Genomic DNA, 18,895 nt, shown 5'->3' with positions numbered 1-18,895 from the left:
TACTAAAAATACAAAAAAATTAGCCGGGTATGGTGGCACTCACCTGTAATCCCAGCTACTCGGGAGGTTGAGGCAGAAGAATTGCTCGAACCAGGGAGGCGGAGGTTGCAGCTGAGATCTTGAGATCTTGCCACTGCACATCAGCCTGGGCAACAAGAATGAAACTCCATCTCCAAAAAAAAATTAATAATAATAATAAAATTATTATCTGAAGATTTCCACCCTCTGGCATGAGCCCTTTGACTCACTTTTCCCTTCCCTGTTTTTGTTTGTTAATTTATTAATTTTACTTGTTAATTGGTGAAAGGAAACCAAAATCCCCAAGCCAAGGGGAAAAGGCAAGCTGGGAACTGCATCAGAAAAACTGCCTCCCATTTTTTCCTAAATAAGACAGCTATGAAGACAAAAACAAACAAACAAAACAAAACAAAACAAAAAAACTACATACCGCTTTCACAATTTGCCTACAAAGAAAATTTTTGTGCACCTCAAGATCTTTACCCTAAAACTGTTCTGTTCAATTTCACCTTGGCTTACCTTCAGAGATGTGCGACAAAGGAGAGACAGAAGTGAAAGTCAGCCCTCTCTGCTCACCTGAGACAAATGCATATGTGATAGCTTCCCCTGCCCTATTGTTTACGCAAACATGCAGATTCACTGAACAGGCATCAGTCACTATTCCTCTACCCACCACCGCCACCCCCCAATCCCCGTCACATGTAAATTGTGTATTCTGATCAAAGACGGAAAAGAATGCAACTTTTTTGTGTCTTGTCCATCCATGAGTTGGAATCCCCCACTTTGAGTTATCTCACCTTTTTGGACTGAAACAATGTACATCTTACATGTATTGATCGATGTCTCATGTCTCCCTAAAATGTAGAAAACCAAGCTGTACTCTGACCACACTGGGCACATGTTCTCAGGATCTCCTGAAGTCTGTGTCATGGGCGGCCATGGCCACTCATATTTGGCTCAGAATAAATCTCTTAAATAATTTTACAGTTTGTCTCTTTTTGTTAACACCCTAGTCTTTTAGTAGCATCTGTAAGACCCATGAGGGAAAGCTACAACAGCAAATTTGATAAGTTTTGTCAAACTATTGTTTGATTCTGCAAGAGTAATGTCACCTGGGGTGCTCTTGTAGAAAGGGAAACTTGAACCACAACATTTGTAGAAATGAAGCTTTCCAAATGTGTGAACCTCACAGTTCTTCAACTAACATCGTTAATACACCGAGAATCTATTGTGAACCCAAAATGTCTGAGACAGGTCTCAGTCCATTTAGAAAGTTTATTTTGCCAAGGTTGAGAACATGCACCCGTGACACAGCCTCAGGAAGTCCTGACGACGTGTGCCCAAGGTGCTCAGGGCACAGCTTGCTTTTTTACATTTTAGGGAGACATGAGACATCAGTCATTATGTGTAAGACATACATGGGTTCAGTTCAGTAATTCAGGACAACTTGAAGTGGGGGCTTTCAGATTAGAAGTAGATACGAGACAAAAGGTTACATTCTTTTGAGTCCTTGATCAGCTTTCCACTGAATACACAATTTAGGCTGGCTCAATGAATCTGCACTTTTACATAAGCAATGGCACAGAGGAAGTTATCAGATAAGCATTTGTCTCAGGGGAGCCTTGGAAGGATGACTTTGAGTTGCGTCTGTCCTTTGTCCACAAGGAATTTCCTTAAGCACAAATTGTGAGGGGAGTATGTAGCTTCTTATCTTTGTAGCTGTCTCATTTAAGAATCAAATGGGAGGCAGGCTTGCCTGACACAGTTCCCAGCTTGACTTTTCTCTTGGCTTAGTGATTTTGGGGTCCTGAGATTTATTTTCCTTTCACAGAATGACCTGAATGATATAGTTTGGCTGTGTCCCCGCCCAAAGCTCATCTTGAATTGTATCTCCCATAATTCCCATTGTTGTGGGAGGGACCTGGTGGGAGATAATTGAATTATGGTGGCGATTTCCTCCATATTGTTCTTGTGGTAGTGAATAAGTCTCATGAGATCTGATGGTTTTATAAGGAGAAACTCCTTTTGCTTGGCTCTCTTTCTTTGCCTACTGCCATCCATGTAAGATGTGACTTGTTCCTCCTTGCCTTCCTCCATGATTGTGAGGCTTCCCCAGCCACGTGGAACTGTAAGTCCAATTTCCCCTCTTTCTTTTGTAAATTGCCCAGTCTCAGGTATGTCTTTATCAGCAGCATGAAAACGGACTAATACACTGGGTAATGGGCATATTCAGCTGGTGAATATCCCGGTCATCATAAAGCCAATCCCACATGGCTTGCATATGAAGCACATCAGCTGTTTTATCAGGGGTGCTCCACTTGGCATTTTATAGGGAAGGCTGGACAGTCCCCTTCTCAGGGTAAACAGACCTTGTGGTGGTGTTTACCCAGTCCACCAGGCTGGCCATTTCCTCCGGAAAAACTTCCTGGGCATCTGGGTCCTATACACTCATCAGCAAGTGTTTAATAGTGAGGGAGCTGCAGGCCCTGCACCAACCCAAACATGCTCTTTCTTTCTGTGGCATTTAAAAATTAAACATATTGGCTGGGCAGAGTGGATCACGCCTGTAATCCCAGCACTTTGGGAGGCCAAGGTGGGCAGATCACCTAAGGTCAGGAGTTCAAGAGCAGTCTGGCCAACATGGTGAAACTCCATCTCTACCAAAAAATAGAAAAATTAGCCGGGCATGGTGGCATGTGCCTGTAATCCCAGCTTCTCAGGAGGCTGAGGTGGGAGAATCACTTGAACCCCAGAGGTGGAGGTTGCGATGAGCTGAGATCATGCCACTGCACTCCAGCCTGGGTGACAGAATGAGATTCTTTCTCAAAAAAAAAAAAAAAAAAATTTAAACATACTGTTCTTAGTCATTCTTACAACCCATTTTTAGAAAAGGGAACTCAGGAAGCTGACGATACCAATCTAGAAGACAAACCAATTCCTTTTCAAGCTTGTCCTGCCCACAGCCTCTGCGCGGCACGTGGCTCAGGACAGCTTTGAATGTGGCCCAACACAAATTTGTAAACTTTCTGAAAACATTATGAGATTTTCTTGCCTTTTTTTTTCTCATCAGCTATCATTAGTGTTTGTGTGTTTTATGCATGGCCCGAGACAATTTTTCTTCCAATGTGGCCCAGGGAAGCCGAAAGATTGAACAGCCCTGTAAATACCCTCTGAGTTTAATAGTTACTTGGTTTTGCCCTTCCTCCACATGTCTATCTTCATGGTAATCACAGGTCTCAGAAGTAACTTTTGGTTGGCCTGGCTTAATTTTTCCTTTTGTAGGAAGCTTTGATCTGAGACAGACACACATCTGAGCTTGGTGCGGCCTTCACGCCCAAGCCAGCACTCTTTTACTTTCATTTTAGTAACTACAGAGGCAGTAAGCAAGCGATTGAATAGTTCACTTTTTCCTTATTAATTTGCATTTCCTATATATCCAGTGAACTAAATTCCCTGGGAGTATGAGTAGGATCCATCTCTAAATTTGTCGGGTGGCTTTGACCTTTAGTGACTGAAGACAAGCCAGCTGCATCTCCTTACTGATAGAGGAACTAGAAAGAAATTATTCAGGCAGATAGTGAGGCTAAAATAGTCCTTGGCAGAATTTCCCTTTTAAAAAAGGAGCCCTCAAATCATTTCTTTTTAACAAAGAGCAGCCTGGAAAATCGAGCTGCAGGCATAGATAAGCAAGCTGGAAGCTCGCGTAGGTAAATGCTGGCAGCTGTGCCAATGGAAAAGCGCTACCTGGAAGCCAGGTATGTTCAACATGGAGGCTCCCTCTTCCCTTTTCTTTGTCACCACGTGTACAGTTAAAAACCAGAGGCCAGGCACAGTGGCTCACACCTGTAATCTCAGCACTTTGGGAGGCCAAGGTGGGAGGATCATCTGAGGTTAGAAGTTTGAGACTAGCCTGCCCAACATGGTGAAACCCCATCTCTACTTAAAAAAAATACAAAAATTAACCAGGCGTGGTGGCACACGCCTGTAATTCCAGCTATTCAGGAGGCTGAGGCAGGAGAATCGCTTGAACCCGGGAGGCAGAGGTTGCATTAGGCAGAGATCACACTACTGCACCCCAGCCTGGGCAACATGAGTGAAACTGCGTCTCAAAAAAACAAAACAAAACGAAACAAAAAACAAAACAAACAAACAAAAAAGGCAACATGGCACTAGCCAGGTAAATAATCCATCTGCATAATAAAAGATTAGGCACCAAGGTGGACAGATTACCTGAGGTTAGGAGTTTGAGACCAGCCTGACCAACGTGGAGAAACCCCATCTCTACTAAAAATACGAAATTAGCCAGGTGTGGTGGCAGGCACCTGTAATCCCAGCTACTCAGGAGGCTGAGGCAGGAGAATCGCTTGAACCTGGGAGGCGGTGAGCCGAGATGGCGCCATTGCACTCCAGCCTGGGCAACAAGAGCAAAATTCTATCTCAAAAAAAAAAAAAAAGATTAGGCCAGCTTTTCATGCCCTATTCAAATGACACACCTAGTCCTAACCAGTTTTACGTGCCCTATGCAAATGGTACACCTGGTTCAACCAATGTTTTGCATCCTGTGTAAATCATAGCCACCTCCTCAAGCTCATCTATAAAACTTGCTGCGTTTCAGCACCGAAGCAGCAACCCAGTTCTCCAGGACCCCGCTCTGCTGCAGAGCGCTCTTCTCTTTCTTTTGCCTATTAAATTTCTGCTCTCAACTCATTCTGTGTGTCCACGTCCTCGTTTTCTGTGGCCATGAGACAATGAATCTCGGGTATTTACCCCAGACAATGATGCCGCTTCAGTACCATGTGTGACCACGTGGCCACCCAAAAATCAAAGGTTTCTCATTTCCCACCTCTTTATTTTTCTTTCTCCAATGAGTTTCGTCTGTATAATTTTCCATTTATTTTAAAGTGACCTTTAAATAGCCTGTAAATATTACATATTCTTTGGCAAAAACCACATCTTTATGTTTTTATAAACCTCACCAAAAATACATCTTACTCTCCTACTATCCCAACTCCCAGTAACCCTAATTTCCAGTGCAAAACCTGGGATTACCTAATTTAATCTAACATTGATACAGGACCGCTGGGCTCCCGGCTAAACTGCAGCCTCAAGTCTGGAAGCTCAGCCCTATGTGAAAGCAGCTGGCCTCGTTTTTCTGCCCAAATGATGGCCTTTCTGGCCTTCCCTGCCCCTATCCGGTGCCCATAAAGACCAGACCAGCTGGCAGGAAAAAAAAGAAAGAAAGAAAAAGAAAAAAGCAACACAAGCAGCTGACTGGCAGGGATACAAGCTGCTGAGTGGTGAGCAGAGAAGTAACTGAGCATTGGAGACTACAGATAAACACTACTAACTTCAGACGACATGGTTTTGGAGGGCAGCCCAGCCAGAGAAGGCTAGGCTTCAGAGAAACATAACCTTCACACACCACCCCCTTTCCAGCTCCTCTTCCACCGAGAGCCACTTCCACTGCTCAGTAAAGTCCTCCACATTCATCATCTTTCAAACAGTTTGTGTGACCTGATGATTCTTGAATACCAAACAAGAACTCGGTGTCAAAAAGGACAGGTGCAGAAGGCTGTCACCTTGACCCTTCACTGAGCTGTTAACACAAAGCTGTCCATAAACTGCAGGCTGAGTAACATGAGTCACTCCAGCTCCTGCCCATGAAGGGGGTCAAGGTCAAGGGAACAGTCCCGTCTAACATGACTCTAAGATTTTAAACCACTGGACAGGATTTTGAAATTAAATTTATCAAATTAGTATTACTAAAGATTACTAAAGGAATGTGAATTAAAAGCATCTGAGCTAGCTTCTGGTTGTCTGATAAGCACTTACTTTTCTTTAAGCTGTTTGATTACAGCTCTTTCATGTAATTTGGTACTGAAATATTACTTCCTCACCACATATAGAAACTTACAGACAATGCCAGGTATAGTGCCACACGCCTGTAATCCTAGCACTTTAGGAGGCCAAGGCAGGTGGATCACTTGAGCTCAGGACTGAGACCAGCCTGCCAACATGGAAAAATCCCATCTCTACAAAAAAAAAAAAAAATAGAAAAAATTAGCTGGACGAGATAGTATGCACCTGTGGTTCCAGCTACTTGGGGGACTGAGGTGAGGCAGGAGGATCACTTGAGCCCAGTGCTCAAGGCAACAGTGAACCAAGATCACACCACTGCATTCCAGCCTGGGTGACAGAGTGAGACCTTGTCTCAAAAATAAACAAATCAATCAAACAAACAAACAATAAATAAACATATAGACAGACACACAGATAGAGGCACATCCTATACAATTTTTCATTTGCCTGTTTTCAAAAATTCTCTCTCTTCCTTTAGACTATTAATTTTTAAAAAATTACAGGAGCCAGCAAAAGTTGAAGGAGAGAATTACCATCTCAGGCCTTTTCCTTTTCAAAAGAGGGAACGCTCTGAGGTGAGCAGGATGCAGCAGAAGTTGAACCCCTAAGATGTCAATCTGAAGAATTTCAAGAAGAGATGATGGAATTCAAAAATTAAAAACTTCTTGCAGTTTCACTAAGAGTACATCAGTATTTTAAGAAAATCTTGTTCTAACCAATTATCTCCTTTTGCATTACTGTATTTTTATTATTGAAGTCCAATACCTAGAATGATTATAATTTCCTTTTAATTATAGAAAACTTAATTACATACAAATTTTTTTGAATTCCTTTTTTACAGACTGTATTATGACATGCACAGACCATATACAACCTGCTTGAACTTTCTGTTCTGTCCTAAACATCTCTCTTAAACAACCAGTTATTTTATGTGAAAAGAAAAATTAAACATACAAGATTCTTTCTCATACAAAATTATTTTTCTTTTAGCATTTCTTACCAAAAATACCTCCTTGTAACTTTTTTTTTTTTTTTTTTTTTTTTTTGAGCAGAGTAGTCTCGCTCTGCCACCCAACCTGGAGTACAGTGGCACAATCTCGGCTCGCTGCAACCTCTGCCTCCCGGGTTCAAGCAATTCTTCTGCCTCAGCCTCCTGAGTAGCTGGGATTACAGGCACATGCCACCATGCTTGACTAATTTTTGTATTTTTAGTAAAGATGGGGTGTCACTGCGTTGGTCAGGCTGGTCTCAAACTCCTGACCTCATCATCCGCCTGCCTCAGCCTCCCAAAGTGCTGGGATTACAGATGTGACCCACTGCACCCAGCCTACTTTCTTTATATCTCTTATTTCTTGGTTCCTTTTACTGTATTTCATAAATAACCCTTAAATAAACCTGGAATCTGGCCAGGTACAGTGGCTCACACCTGTTATCCCAGCACTTTGGGAGGCTTAGGTGAGTGGATCACCTGAGATTAGGAGTTCGAAACCAGCCTGGCCATCATGGCAAGACTCCTATCTCTACTAAAAATACAAAAATTAGCCAGGCGTGGTGGTGGACACCTGTAATCCCAGCTACTAGGGAGGCTGAGGCAGGAGAATCGCTTGAACCTGGGAGGCGGAGGATGCAGTGAGCTGAGATTGCACCACTGCACTCCAGCCTGGGAGACTGAGCGAGGCTCCATCTCAAAAAATATAAATAAATAAACATGGAATTAGATGAAAATAACTTAGATTTTAATAAGAACATATTTTTTAGAAAAGTTTTTCTATAATTTTTTAACATTGAAAATGACCCAGATATTTAATGAATATCTATTATTTAACTTTAGATTCTAAATTATGTTTATTTACAAGCATTTGTTTCATTACATTTACCTAATTAATTTTGTAAAATCTTTTACCTAGATCATCTGTGAAAACTGATAGTCATCGTTTAAAGTTATTTCCCTGTTAACCATTTTTATAGTCTATGAATTTTGTGTTTACCTAAGCAAAAATTTTAAAGTTAGATATATAGATATTTTACTGATAACTTAGGATTTAGCTATTTTTATTACACTAATCACATTAAACATCTTATTTATCAAAAAGTACACAAACAGAGATTATTCTGTTTCATGCTGAGTTGCTGGGTTTATAGTTTTATAAGCCATATGCCAAATTTTGACACCTTATAATATCTGTCGAAGGTAAATATGAAACTGCTTGATCAGTAAATGGAAACAAACATGTATGCTGACAATTTTTTAAATGTTTCTAATACTATTGTACCAATAATTTTAAAGCCAGCTTATTTATTAAAGATTTATGTAAGTCACGTGAACTTGAAAAGCGTTTTGGCTTAGTATTTAATTTATGAATACTCTTTAACTTGAAGCCAGTTTGACACTTCATGGCTAAAGCACATAAAAAAAATGTATGTACACATATTTGCACATACATAAAGAAATCAAACACGCATACACACTCATACAAAGATCCTATAGCTTTTGCTTCGGAACTCTAGCCAAGAGATATCAACACAGACTCACCAGTTTACACAAACAAAAAGGTTGGATCCCAACAGTGACTTCTATCTCAACAGCAATGGAAAAGTAACAGAAAGGCCAGGAGTGGTGGTTCGCGCCTGTAATCCCACCACTTTGGGAGGCCCAGGCAGGCGGATCACTTGAGGTCAGGAGTTCGAGACCAGCCTGGTCAACATGGTGAGAGCCTGTCTCCCCTAAAAATACAAAAATTAGGTAGATGTGGTGGTGCACATCTGTAATCCCAGTTACTTGGGAGGCTGAGGCAGGAGAATTGCTTGAACCTGGAAGGGAGAGGCTGCAGTAGATCGCGCCATTGCACTCTAGCCTGGGTGACAGAGCAAGACTCTGTCTCAAAAAAAAAAAAAGAAAGAGAAAGAAAGAAAAGAAAAAGAAGTAAACAGAAGATTTAAAGTAGGCAGAAAAGAAAATAGCAAAATAGAGGACTTAGAAACTGAATGGTTGCAGGTTGAACTTTGGGCTGGAATTTTCTCTGATGTAATGTGTGCAGTGGTTTAAAGTGTGAACAAGCACAGACATAATATGTAACAGGGAAGCTTTTTGTTTCACCGGGCATGCCCTCAAGCTTTTCCCACTTACACAAATACTTACAAGTAGAGGAACCATAAAACCAAAAGGGGTGCCCAAATGGGGGTCGTTCTCTCTGCCTTTCCTCATTCTTACGTGCTATGTCTCCCACTTTTTTAAAAAACGAGGAACTCATCTGTGGCCTAGGTTTTAGTAGGGTGGATTGAAGTGTGCTGGCTGTGGGAGGGGCTACACTGTATGTCACCACTGAGTCATTCTACCCTTTTACCTGTCTCCGTTTCTCTCTCCAGAGGTCTAGACCTCCAAGAGGGCTCAACATGGCAAGTGATGAGCTCCTACACCTGTCTCCTGGATGAGCCTCTTAGAATTAATTTTGTTGTGCGGTTCCCTGTAGGGTCACTGCACATCATGGCGGGAGCCAATCCCCCAGACACTCCCACTCAACCCTTACCACCCAGGGGTGTGTTTTGGTTAGGAGAAGCAAAACCCCCTTTCTTTTACAAGCTGAGGAGCTCAGCCTCTCATTTATCTATGAAAGTGGCAGTTCAGTTCCTCACGCAAATGCACACACAGGCCAATCGAGACTAATTTGAGGGGAAAAAGGCAGTGGAGAAGACCCTTTATAATGCACCACCAAACCTAAATTAGGATCCTATACGACAACTTCCTAGGAGAAAAAAAAGAGGAAGAAGAAAGAAAAACAGCTCAGAATGAATCAAGGACCATCAACCAAATGGAAGGTCCAGAGCTCCGGAGGACTCACCGGTTCCACTGGAGGAGAAACCTGAAGCCAGGGAGGGCTTCCAATGGCCCCGCTGGTACCTTAGCTCCGGGTTCAGGCAACTGCATCAAGGATTCTGAGTCTTTTCTGAGGCCCCACGTGTAGGGCACCAATTATTGTCCACGAAAAGAGTCAAACTCTGTAAAATATTTGAAGAGTTATTCATTTAACCAACGGCTCACAACACAGCCCCAAGGAGGTCCTGAGAACAAGTGCCCAAGGTGGTTGGGTGACAGCTTGGATTTATACAATTTATGGGGACAGGAGACATTAATCAATATATGTCAGATGTACATTGGCTTAGTCCAGAAAGGTGGGATTCCATTCAAAGTGGGGGGCTTCCAGGTCATAGGTGGATTCCAAGGATTTCTGATTAAAGACCTATAATCAATAGAAAGGTAATGCCTGGGTGAGGATAAGGCGTTGTGGAGACCAAAGTTTTTATTATGCACATGTAGCCCACAGGCAGCAGGCTTCAGAGAAACTAGATAGTAAATGTTTCTTATTAGACTTAAAATGGTGCCAAACTCTTGCTTAACCTTTCCTGGATCAGAAAAAAATAATAATTTTACAGTGGAGATCTCCAACAGACACCACTTAATCCAGGTGATCAAATTTAGCATCACCAGGACAGGACATAAAGACATCATGCACTCCGTAACATGACACACTGAAAACTTACATCAATTCTGATGATTTTTTTTTTTGCCAAAAATGCATAACCTCAGTCTAATCATGAGAAAACACTGGACAAAACCAAACTGAAGTCAGGGCACAGTGGCTCATGCCTGTAATCTCAGCACTTTGGGAGGCCAAGGTGGGTGGATCACCTGACGTCAGGAGTTTGAGACTAGTCTGGCCAACAAGGTTAAACCCTTTCTCTCATAAAAATACAAAAATTAGCCAGATGCAGTAGGGGGTACCTCTACTACCAGCTATTGCGGAGGCTGAGGCACGGGAATTGCTTGAACCTGGGAGGCAGAGGTTGCAGTGAGCCAAGATCAGGCCACTGCACTCCAGCCTGGGGGATAGAGGGAGACTCTGTCTCAAAACAAACAAACAAAAACTGAAGAACAATCTATAAAACAATTAACCATTACTTAGATTGGATAGTGGAACAGAATATCAAATGCATCCATTTATTTTCAACATTTTGTTTGTTTGTTTTTAATTAAGCTGCCTCCTGCACTACTGTATGTCTGGATTTTATGTTTATTTTTCCATTCAGAAAGCCTATCTTTTTAAAAAGGAATTTTAATCCATCCATGTTTATTATGACCACTGTTATATTTGGATTGAGTCCTGCAGTTTTGTTTCATATTATTTTCCCTTTTTTACATATATCAGACTTTCTACTTCAGTGTAATTCTTTCCCACCCACCTCTGATTGCATGAGTCAGGTTTTCTTCAATTCACACATTTCCCATTAAGGCTCTGAAACTTGTACAAATCTTTTCTAGTTTTCTGGTGGTAACTACCTTTAAACTGTCAGCACACATATTTAAGCTTATATTTTCTATCAAATATAAAGTCATTACTTATGTCTTCTTCCCAGATGAAACAAAAACATGAACATATGCTCATTCTCTCTTTCTGCTCTGCTCTTTCAATTACCTCCCATGTGAAATGTTAATTCCAGATTATTTTCACAACTATGCACTAACACATTCAGACTTTGTTTTATACATTTATGTATTCAGCACTGCTTCTTGTGTGCTCTCTTCTATTTTAGTAGTAGTAGTAGTAGTAGCAGTAGTAGTAGTAGTAGCAGTAGTAGTAGTAGTAGCAGCAGCAGTAGTAGTAGCAGTAGTAGCAGTAGTAGCAGTAGTAGTAGTAGCAGCAGTAGTAGTAGTAGCAGTAGTAGTAGTAGTAGTAGCAGTAGTAGTAGTAGTAGTAGTAGCAGTAGTAGTAGTAGTAGTAGTAGTAGCAGTAGTAGTAGTAGTAGTAGTATTTTGAGACAGGGTCTTGCTCTGTCACCCAGGCTGGAGTGCAGTAGTGTAATCACAGCTCACTGCAGCTTCAGTCTCCTGGGCTCAAGTGATCCTCCCACCTCAGCCTCCTGAGTAGCTGGGACTTCAGGCATGCGCCACTGCACTCAGCAATTTTAAACAAATTTTTAGTAGAGATGAGATTGCACTATGTTGTCCAGGCTGGTCTTGAACTCCTGAACCCAAGAGATCCTCCCACCTCAGCCTCCCAAAATGCTGTGGTTACAGGCGTGAGCCACTGTGTTTGGCTACTCTCGCCTTTCTTGGATTACATTCCATTTTGCTGGAGTCAATCAACCAACTTTTTCCTCAAAGGTCTTTGAGGGATAACATTTTTGAGCATTTGCAAATTTGAAACACTCTGTAAAGACGAAAAATGGCACATTCATTTCTTCAGTCTCTTCATACCTGAGGTGATGTGGTTTGGCTGTGTCCCCACCCAAAGCTCATCTTCAGCTGTAGCTCCCATAATTGCCACGTGTTGCAGGAGGAACCCAGTGAAAGAAAATTGAATCGAGGGAGTGGTTTCCCCCATACTGTTCTCATGGTAGTGAGTAAGCCTCATGAGATCTGATGGTTTTATAAGAGGTTTCCCCTTTCACTTGGCTCTTTTTTCTCTCTTGCCTGCCACCATGTGAGACGTGCCTTTTGCCTTCCACCATGACTGTGAGGCCTCCCCAGTGATGTGGAACTGTGAGTCCATTAAACCTCTTTCCTTTATAAATTACTCAGTCTTAGGTATGTCTTTATCAGCAGCATGAGACTAGTACCTGAGGAATATGTTCTTTCTGGCAAACATGCAGGGCAGCAAACACAAAGGCACTCTGGGGCTGTTTCTTACATCTCCCTCCTACCACCTTAACAATTCTCCAAAATATTGCCACGAGTTTTGGAAAATATAATAATGAAAGAAGGGTTTGCTCCCATCACCGTGTTGCGAGCTCTCTGGCAAAACCACAAATCCCAGAAAATCCCTTCTCAGACACCTTCCAGAACTCATGTCTTTAAGGTTCATGGTAGGAGGCTTCCCGTGGGGGAACGTCCCTGATGAAGACTCTGTCTGTCCTTCACTCTCTCTCAATTCCCCCAGTGCTCTGAATATGTGGCTTTTCATGTCCCAGCATGGGATGATGGACAGATCAGGGCAGATGGTTTGAGTAAGACTCCTATTTCACCTACCTCATGTTTCTTATGCATTCATTTAACACCTTTTATTTTGTCAGCATTTTATTTTTATTTTTAATTGACAAATAATATGTATATATATGTATATGTATGTGTGTGTGTATATATGGTGTACCATGGAATGCTTTGATATATGTTCACAATGTGGAATGATTACATCAGGCAAGTTAATAAATTTATCCCCTCCCAGGAGCAATAAGTTTAATGATCTACTGCACAGAATGGTGACCATATAAGTAATAATGCATGATATATTTTAATGACCACTTCTTCCTAATCTAAGTTCTGGGTTAAGAAAATTCAACCTCAGTGTTTCTTGTAATAAAATAAAATTACTATCATCTTAAAATGCCGTTCCAGCCTCTTGTAAGTGTTTTAGCATGTTTATCTATTTAATCTTTGCAACAACTCTATGCAGAGTTTGCTATTGTAGTCATTTTAAAGTTGAGACATTGCACTACAGAGAAGTTAAGTGACACTTATTTTTCCCTAGCCAATAAATAGAAAGAACTTGAAAAGCAGACATTCAGTTTTAGAGTCTGCATGTTTCGCCACCATTTTTTGTTTCTCTAAAAATGCTGAATTGTGGAGGACAGATTGGCTACTTTGACTCAAATCCCCTGGATTAACATAAAACAAACCGAGTCTTTTCCTCATGGCCATTTCCTTCCAATGGCTCAAGAAAACATCAATGACAAGTCTCTAGCATGAACACCTGTGGCATGCTTGAACGCATTGACCGAGTAGTTGAGAAATATTTGTCTAGCGCCTCCTAGTGGCACATTAGTGAAGTGGAGGCATAATTAATTGGTTCATTCAGGTCAAAGTCTGCAGTGTGGCTACAATGTAAAAAGGAATAAGAAATAGCAGAATCGGGGCGGGTGCGGTGGCTCACGACTGTAATCCCAGCACTTTGGGAGGCCGAGGTGGGTGGATCACCTGAGGTCAAGAGTTCGAGACCAGCCTGGCCAACATAGCGAAACCCCGTCTCTACTAAAAATACAAAAAATTAGTGGGGTGTGGTGGCGGGCACCAGTAATCCCAGCTACGCGGGAGGCTGAGGCAGGAGAATCGCTTGAACCTGGGAGGCAGAGGTTGCAGTGAGCCGAGATCGCACCACTACAGAATTGAATAAAGAGAAAATGATGGATTTTCGGGTGATGTAGGGACCTAGCTGCTCCCTCTTTCTCTCTCTCTCTACACACACACACACACACAAACATACACACACACGCACACACAATTTGAGAACAGCATTAAAGACAAGTAATACAGGGGAGCTCTGAGTGAAATAAGTAATCTTCAAACTTAAAAAATTGCAGAAGATGTTGTTATTGCATTTGTTTGTTAGGTTGTTTTTTGGGGTTTTGCTTTGTTTTTGAGAAAAGATCTCCCACTGCACCCCAGCCTGGGCAACAGAGCAAGATTCCATTTCCGGTGGCGGGCGCCTGTAGTCCCAGCTACTCGGGAGGCTGAGGCAGGAGAATGGCGTAAACCCAGGAAGCGGAGCTTGCAGTGAGCTGAGATCCAGCCACTGCACTCCAGCCTGGGCGACAGAGCGAGACTCCGTCTCAAAAAAAATAAATAAATAAAAATAAAAAAATAAAAAAAATAAAAAATTAATTATGGTAAAATAACACATAACAAAATGTACCATTTTAAATCATGTTTAAGTGCACAGGTTAGTGATATTAAGAACATTCATTGTTGCTGGCGCAGTGGCTCATGCCTGTAATCCCAGCACTTTGGGAGGCTGATGCAGGTGGATGGCTTGAGGTCAGGAGTTTGAGACCAGCCTCCTCAACATGATGAAATCCTGTCTCTACTAAAAATACAAAATTTAGCTGGGTGTCGTGGTGTGTGCCTATAATTCCAGCTACTCGGGAGGCTGAGACAGGAGAATTACTTGAACCCAGGAGGCAGAGATTGCCGTCAGCTGAGATCATACTACTGCACTCCAGCCTGGATGACAGAGTGAGACTCTATCTCAAAATATAAAGTATAATAAAATAAAATAAAGAACATTCATTGTTGGCCACATGTGGTGGCTCACACCTATAATCCCAGCACTTTGGGAGGCCAAGGCAGGAAGATTGCTTGAGCCCAGGAATGGTGAGAAGAAGAAACAGAAGCAGACAGAGGACCAAACTGAGGACCAGTTAAAACATGGAAGCCGCTTTCCATAAGACATGCCCACCAGCATACCATATCAGTTTACCATTGCCATGGCAATACATGGGAGTTACTGCCCCCTTCTATGGCAATGACTTGAGCACTCAGAAGTTGCCACCCTTTTCCTAGAAATTTCTGCATAAACTGCCCATTAATCTGCATGTGATTAAAAGTGGGTATAAATATGACTGCAGCAGTGCCCTGAGCTCCTGCTCTCTGCAGGAGCAGTCACAGAACTGTGACGCTACCTTCTCCATAAAGCTGTTTCTTCCACCACTGGCTTACTCTTGAATTCTTTCCTGTGGGAAGCCAAGAACCTCCCAGGATAAGCCCCAATTTGAGGCTCACCTGCTCTGCATCCATCTGTGATCTTTTCTTTGTCTTTCATAGTCTGCAGTCACAGATGCTTCAAATTTTGGATTTATGTTTGTTTATCCTGCTTAGAACTACTTCCTATGTGTATTGCCAAATGCCTTCCTTCAATTAAATAATTGTTTTAGTCATGTTTATTTTTTCTTAAATGTTGACTCTTCACCATTTTTCTTATTTTGTGTTTAAGGAATCATAATTAACTGCAATTGATGATGCTTACAACAACAACATTTGTAATGATAATATTTATTGACTGCTTATTCTACACAAGGTGATTTCACGTTAATTAATGCATGTAATCCTCATAGCTACTCTGTGAAGTAGACACTGGTTTTCTCATTTTACACATGAAGAAACCAAATCACAGAGATGATATAGCTACCAGGAAGCAAAGTCAAGAACTTCAGCCCAGTATTTTTTCTCATAACCAGATGTGTATTGGACAGGAAGAGAAAAGAAGGAAAGAGAGAAAATCAAGAAGTCAATCTGACTATAATAGTACTACTTCAAATTTTATGTGACCCTCTGCTTCATGAAAAAATTAAGTACTTATCATGATTTATTAGAAAGCTAGCATGCCTGGGTATAGAATCTGCAAGCAGAAGTTTCTAACTTATGACATTGGACCTGATGCTTCCATGAATTCTAGGAACAAAAAGCTCTACAAGATTCTGCTGAAGTCACCTTGATCTGCTCTTTCCCTTGGGCAATGGCACAATTATATACTAGAAAAAAATTGTACAACAAATGCTCCCCTCCAGGTTCACTGTTATATATGGACCCACTTTAATTTCACTGAGCTCTTGAAAGAACTGATTTCTGAGGATAAAACAGTGGGTGAGGCCATCAGTTTTTATCCCAAATGGAATGAATCAGTCAGGTGAGCTCTGCTCCTATGACCATTGTAACAGTAAGTTTGTGGTGGGTAACACATGGTCCCCATGGTCTCAGGGAGCTGTGGGAAGGATGTCATCTTCCTTGTCACACCCACAGAAGGGGAAGGTCCCACAGCATGGCTGCAGCCATGGTTTCCAAATTGTGTTGAACACAGAGAACTGCTGTGGGACAGGTGTTAGTGTCCTACGATGCTCTTTTATGGCTGCCTCCATCTTCTTGATCACGGAGTCAAATAATGGTTCATTGTCAGGGTTCAGTGGAAGGGCTTCTGAAGGGTCTCTTGAGATGTCAAAGAGGAGTGGTGGGTCGTGGTAGGTTACATCCCCTGAACATGAACATATTCCACTCCCATAGCAGGCACCAGTTCCATCAGGGTAGAATTTGGGAGTCACATAATGAGCTTTCCACACAGTTGCACCTAAAAAGTAAGTTGCATTATGATACCATCTTGGTGGTGATTTTAGGACTCTTTTCATTAAAGATGTTTTTCTCAAATGCTTTTTCTAGTGATTGATAATACTCTTCTGCACAAAATTACACAGCAACAGTAGCATGTCTTCAACTCTAAGAACAATGTACAATTTTACTGCAAACTTGAAGACATTTTTAGAAATCTTGTCATGAGAACATTTGGAGATAACAATGACGACCCAAGTGGGAATAGGGTAATTCTGGGAATACCAAATTAAAATTCTACCTCAATCTGATTAGGTACAAACAAAATTAAAAGTGATCCAAGGCTAAATACCACTTTCACATCTGAAATTGACCAAAGTAATTTGGCAAAATTAATCGTTCTTTATCCTTTTCTCCTTCCCTCTTCTGTCTTTTCCTCCCTCCTCTTCCCTTCCTCCCTCCCTCTTTCTCGCTCTCTTCTTTCCTTCCTTCCTTCTTTCCTCCATTTCTTTTTTCTTCCTTTTCTTTCTTTCCCTCCTTCCTTCCCTCCCTCCCTCGCTCCCTCCTTTCCTCCTTTCTTTCCTTCCCTTCCTTCCCTTCCCCTTCCCCTTCCCCTTCCTTCCTTCCATCCTTCCTTCCTTCCTTTCCTTCCTCTCTCCCTCCCTCCCTTTCTTCTTTCTTCTGATATGAAATGGTTAGCAAATCTATTTTCAGAGATCAATTTTTTTTTATGTTTTATTATTTACTTATTTATTTTGAGGTAAGCTCTCGCTCTGTCGCCCAGGCTGGAGTGCAGTGGCAGCATCTAGGCTCACTGCAACCTCTGCCTCCTGGGTTCAAGTGATTCTCCCACCTCAGCCTCCCTAGTAGCTGGGGTGCCACCCTGCCTGGCTGCAGTGATCAATTTTAGATAGAAAACATAAGCATTGCCCAGCCTCTGGTCAATGAGAATTTTACCGAAGTCTACTGGTGGAGTCTTGCAGAGAAGCTGTGCTTTCCTACTAAAATAGGATTAAATCATCTAACTGGATTCTTTACCGCCTTTGGTTTTTTCCCTCCTTACTGCATGGAGTGCAGGTGTGATGCCTGGAGGAACTGCAGCCACTTTGCAACCATGGGGTGAGACGCATAAGAATGAAAGCTAGTGTGTCAGAGGTGGCTAAGTGGAAACAAGAATCCTGGTCCCATGACCGTGGTACTGAGCACTGTGTCAGCCCCATGCTCCCAACTTCTGGAATTATGGTGAGAAAAAATAATAACAAAAAAATTCTACTGTATAATCCTCTATAGTTAAATTTGGGAGGCTTATGCTGTTTACGGGGCTGTTTTATTTATCATTGATCATGTCCTGCACTCATATAGAATCTTAAAAACATAGGTTTTTACTTATTTTTGTTTTTGTAATTGTTTTATGTAGGACTATCTGCATCAAAATGAAGATACATCACACCACAAGTGACTGATCCCATCAGAGAAAATTCCTCCTGCAAATAAAGTTAAATCCAACCAAGTAAGAATTCTGGAATTCCATGCAATGACTCCAGAAGACCTTTCTTTACAGGTGTAAGGCAATCAATACTATTTGTTAATTTATATTTGTTTGTATTGACTCCCATAGCGTGAATGTGGGACAGAAACAATCACTAGGATGTTAGAAAGGAAGGAAGGTGGAGAGAAGCAACCACCATGCAGGCCACGTTGAAAAATGTACTTCTCGTTGCTAGAATAATTACTTCAGTCATCCCTAAGTTGTGGGTATTCATAGTCACTCTCTCTTGTTCTCTCTCTCATGTATACATTCACACAAGCTAATGCATACTTACACACACACATTAATCATGTTTTCTTAATTTTCTGTATCCTATAATGTTTTGACTTTTTTTTTTTTTTTTTTTTTTGAGGCAGGGTCTCACTTTGTCACCCAGGCTGGAGTACAGTGGCACGATCACTGCCAGCTGCAGCCTCAGACTTCCCACTCAGCCTCCTGAGTAGCTGGACTACGGTTGTATGCCACCATTCCTGGCTAATTCTTTTTTTTTTTTTTTTTTTCTTTGTAGAGACAGGGTCTTGCAATGTTGCCCAGGCTGATATCAAACTCCTGGGCTCAAATAATCCTCCTACCTTGGCCTCCTAAACTGCTGAGATTACAAC

General features: G+C 41.7%; 2 protein-coding genes across 5 annotated transcripts in view; both read right to left on the bottom strand.

The window, feature by feature from the left end:
* The window catches only part of ARSF (arylsulfatase F), an 80,463-nt gene extending 70,640 nt beyond the window's left edge, over window positions 1-9,823 (bottom strand). For 2 of the 4 annotated variants that reach the window (XM_065537755.1, XM_065537756.1), the window contains exons 1-2: window positions 9,717-9,823; window positions 44-170 (exon numbers count right to left, since the gene is read on the bottom strand). In XM_065537755.1, the coding sequence (XP_065393827.1) occupies window positions 44-141 (98 nt within the window). In that variant the 5' untranslated portion in view covers window positions 142-170; window positions 9,717-9,823. The remainder of the gene's footprint in view (window positions 1-43; window positions 171-9,716) is intronic. The other 2 variants (XM_015443596.3, XM_074029415.1) reach the window with 1 other exon arrangement.
* Window positions 9,824-15,681: 5,858 nt separating this feature from the next.
* Window positions 15,682-18,895, bottom strand: part of ARSH (arylsulfatase family member H) — a 28,361-nt gene continuing 25,147 nt past the window's right edge. Inside the window, exon 9 of the mRNA XM_015443595.4 lies at window positions 15,682-16,766. Coding sequence (XP_015299081.1) covers window positions 16,399-16,766 — 368 coding nt within the window. The 3' untranslated portion in view covers window positions 15,682-16,398. The remainder of the gene's footprint in view (window positions 16,767-18,895) is intronic.

The sequence above is a fragment of the Macaca fascicularis genome, chromosome X (genome assembly GCF_037993035.2).
Source record: "Macaca fascicularis isolate 582-1 chromosome X, T2T-MFA8v1.1".
Lineage (NCBI taxonomy): Eukaryota > Metazoa > Chordata > Mammalia > Primates > Cercopithecidae > Macaca > Macaca fascicularis.
This window is presented reverse-complemented; position numbering and strand designations above follow the sequence as displayed.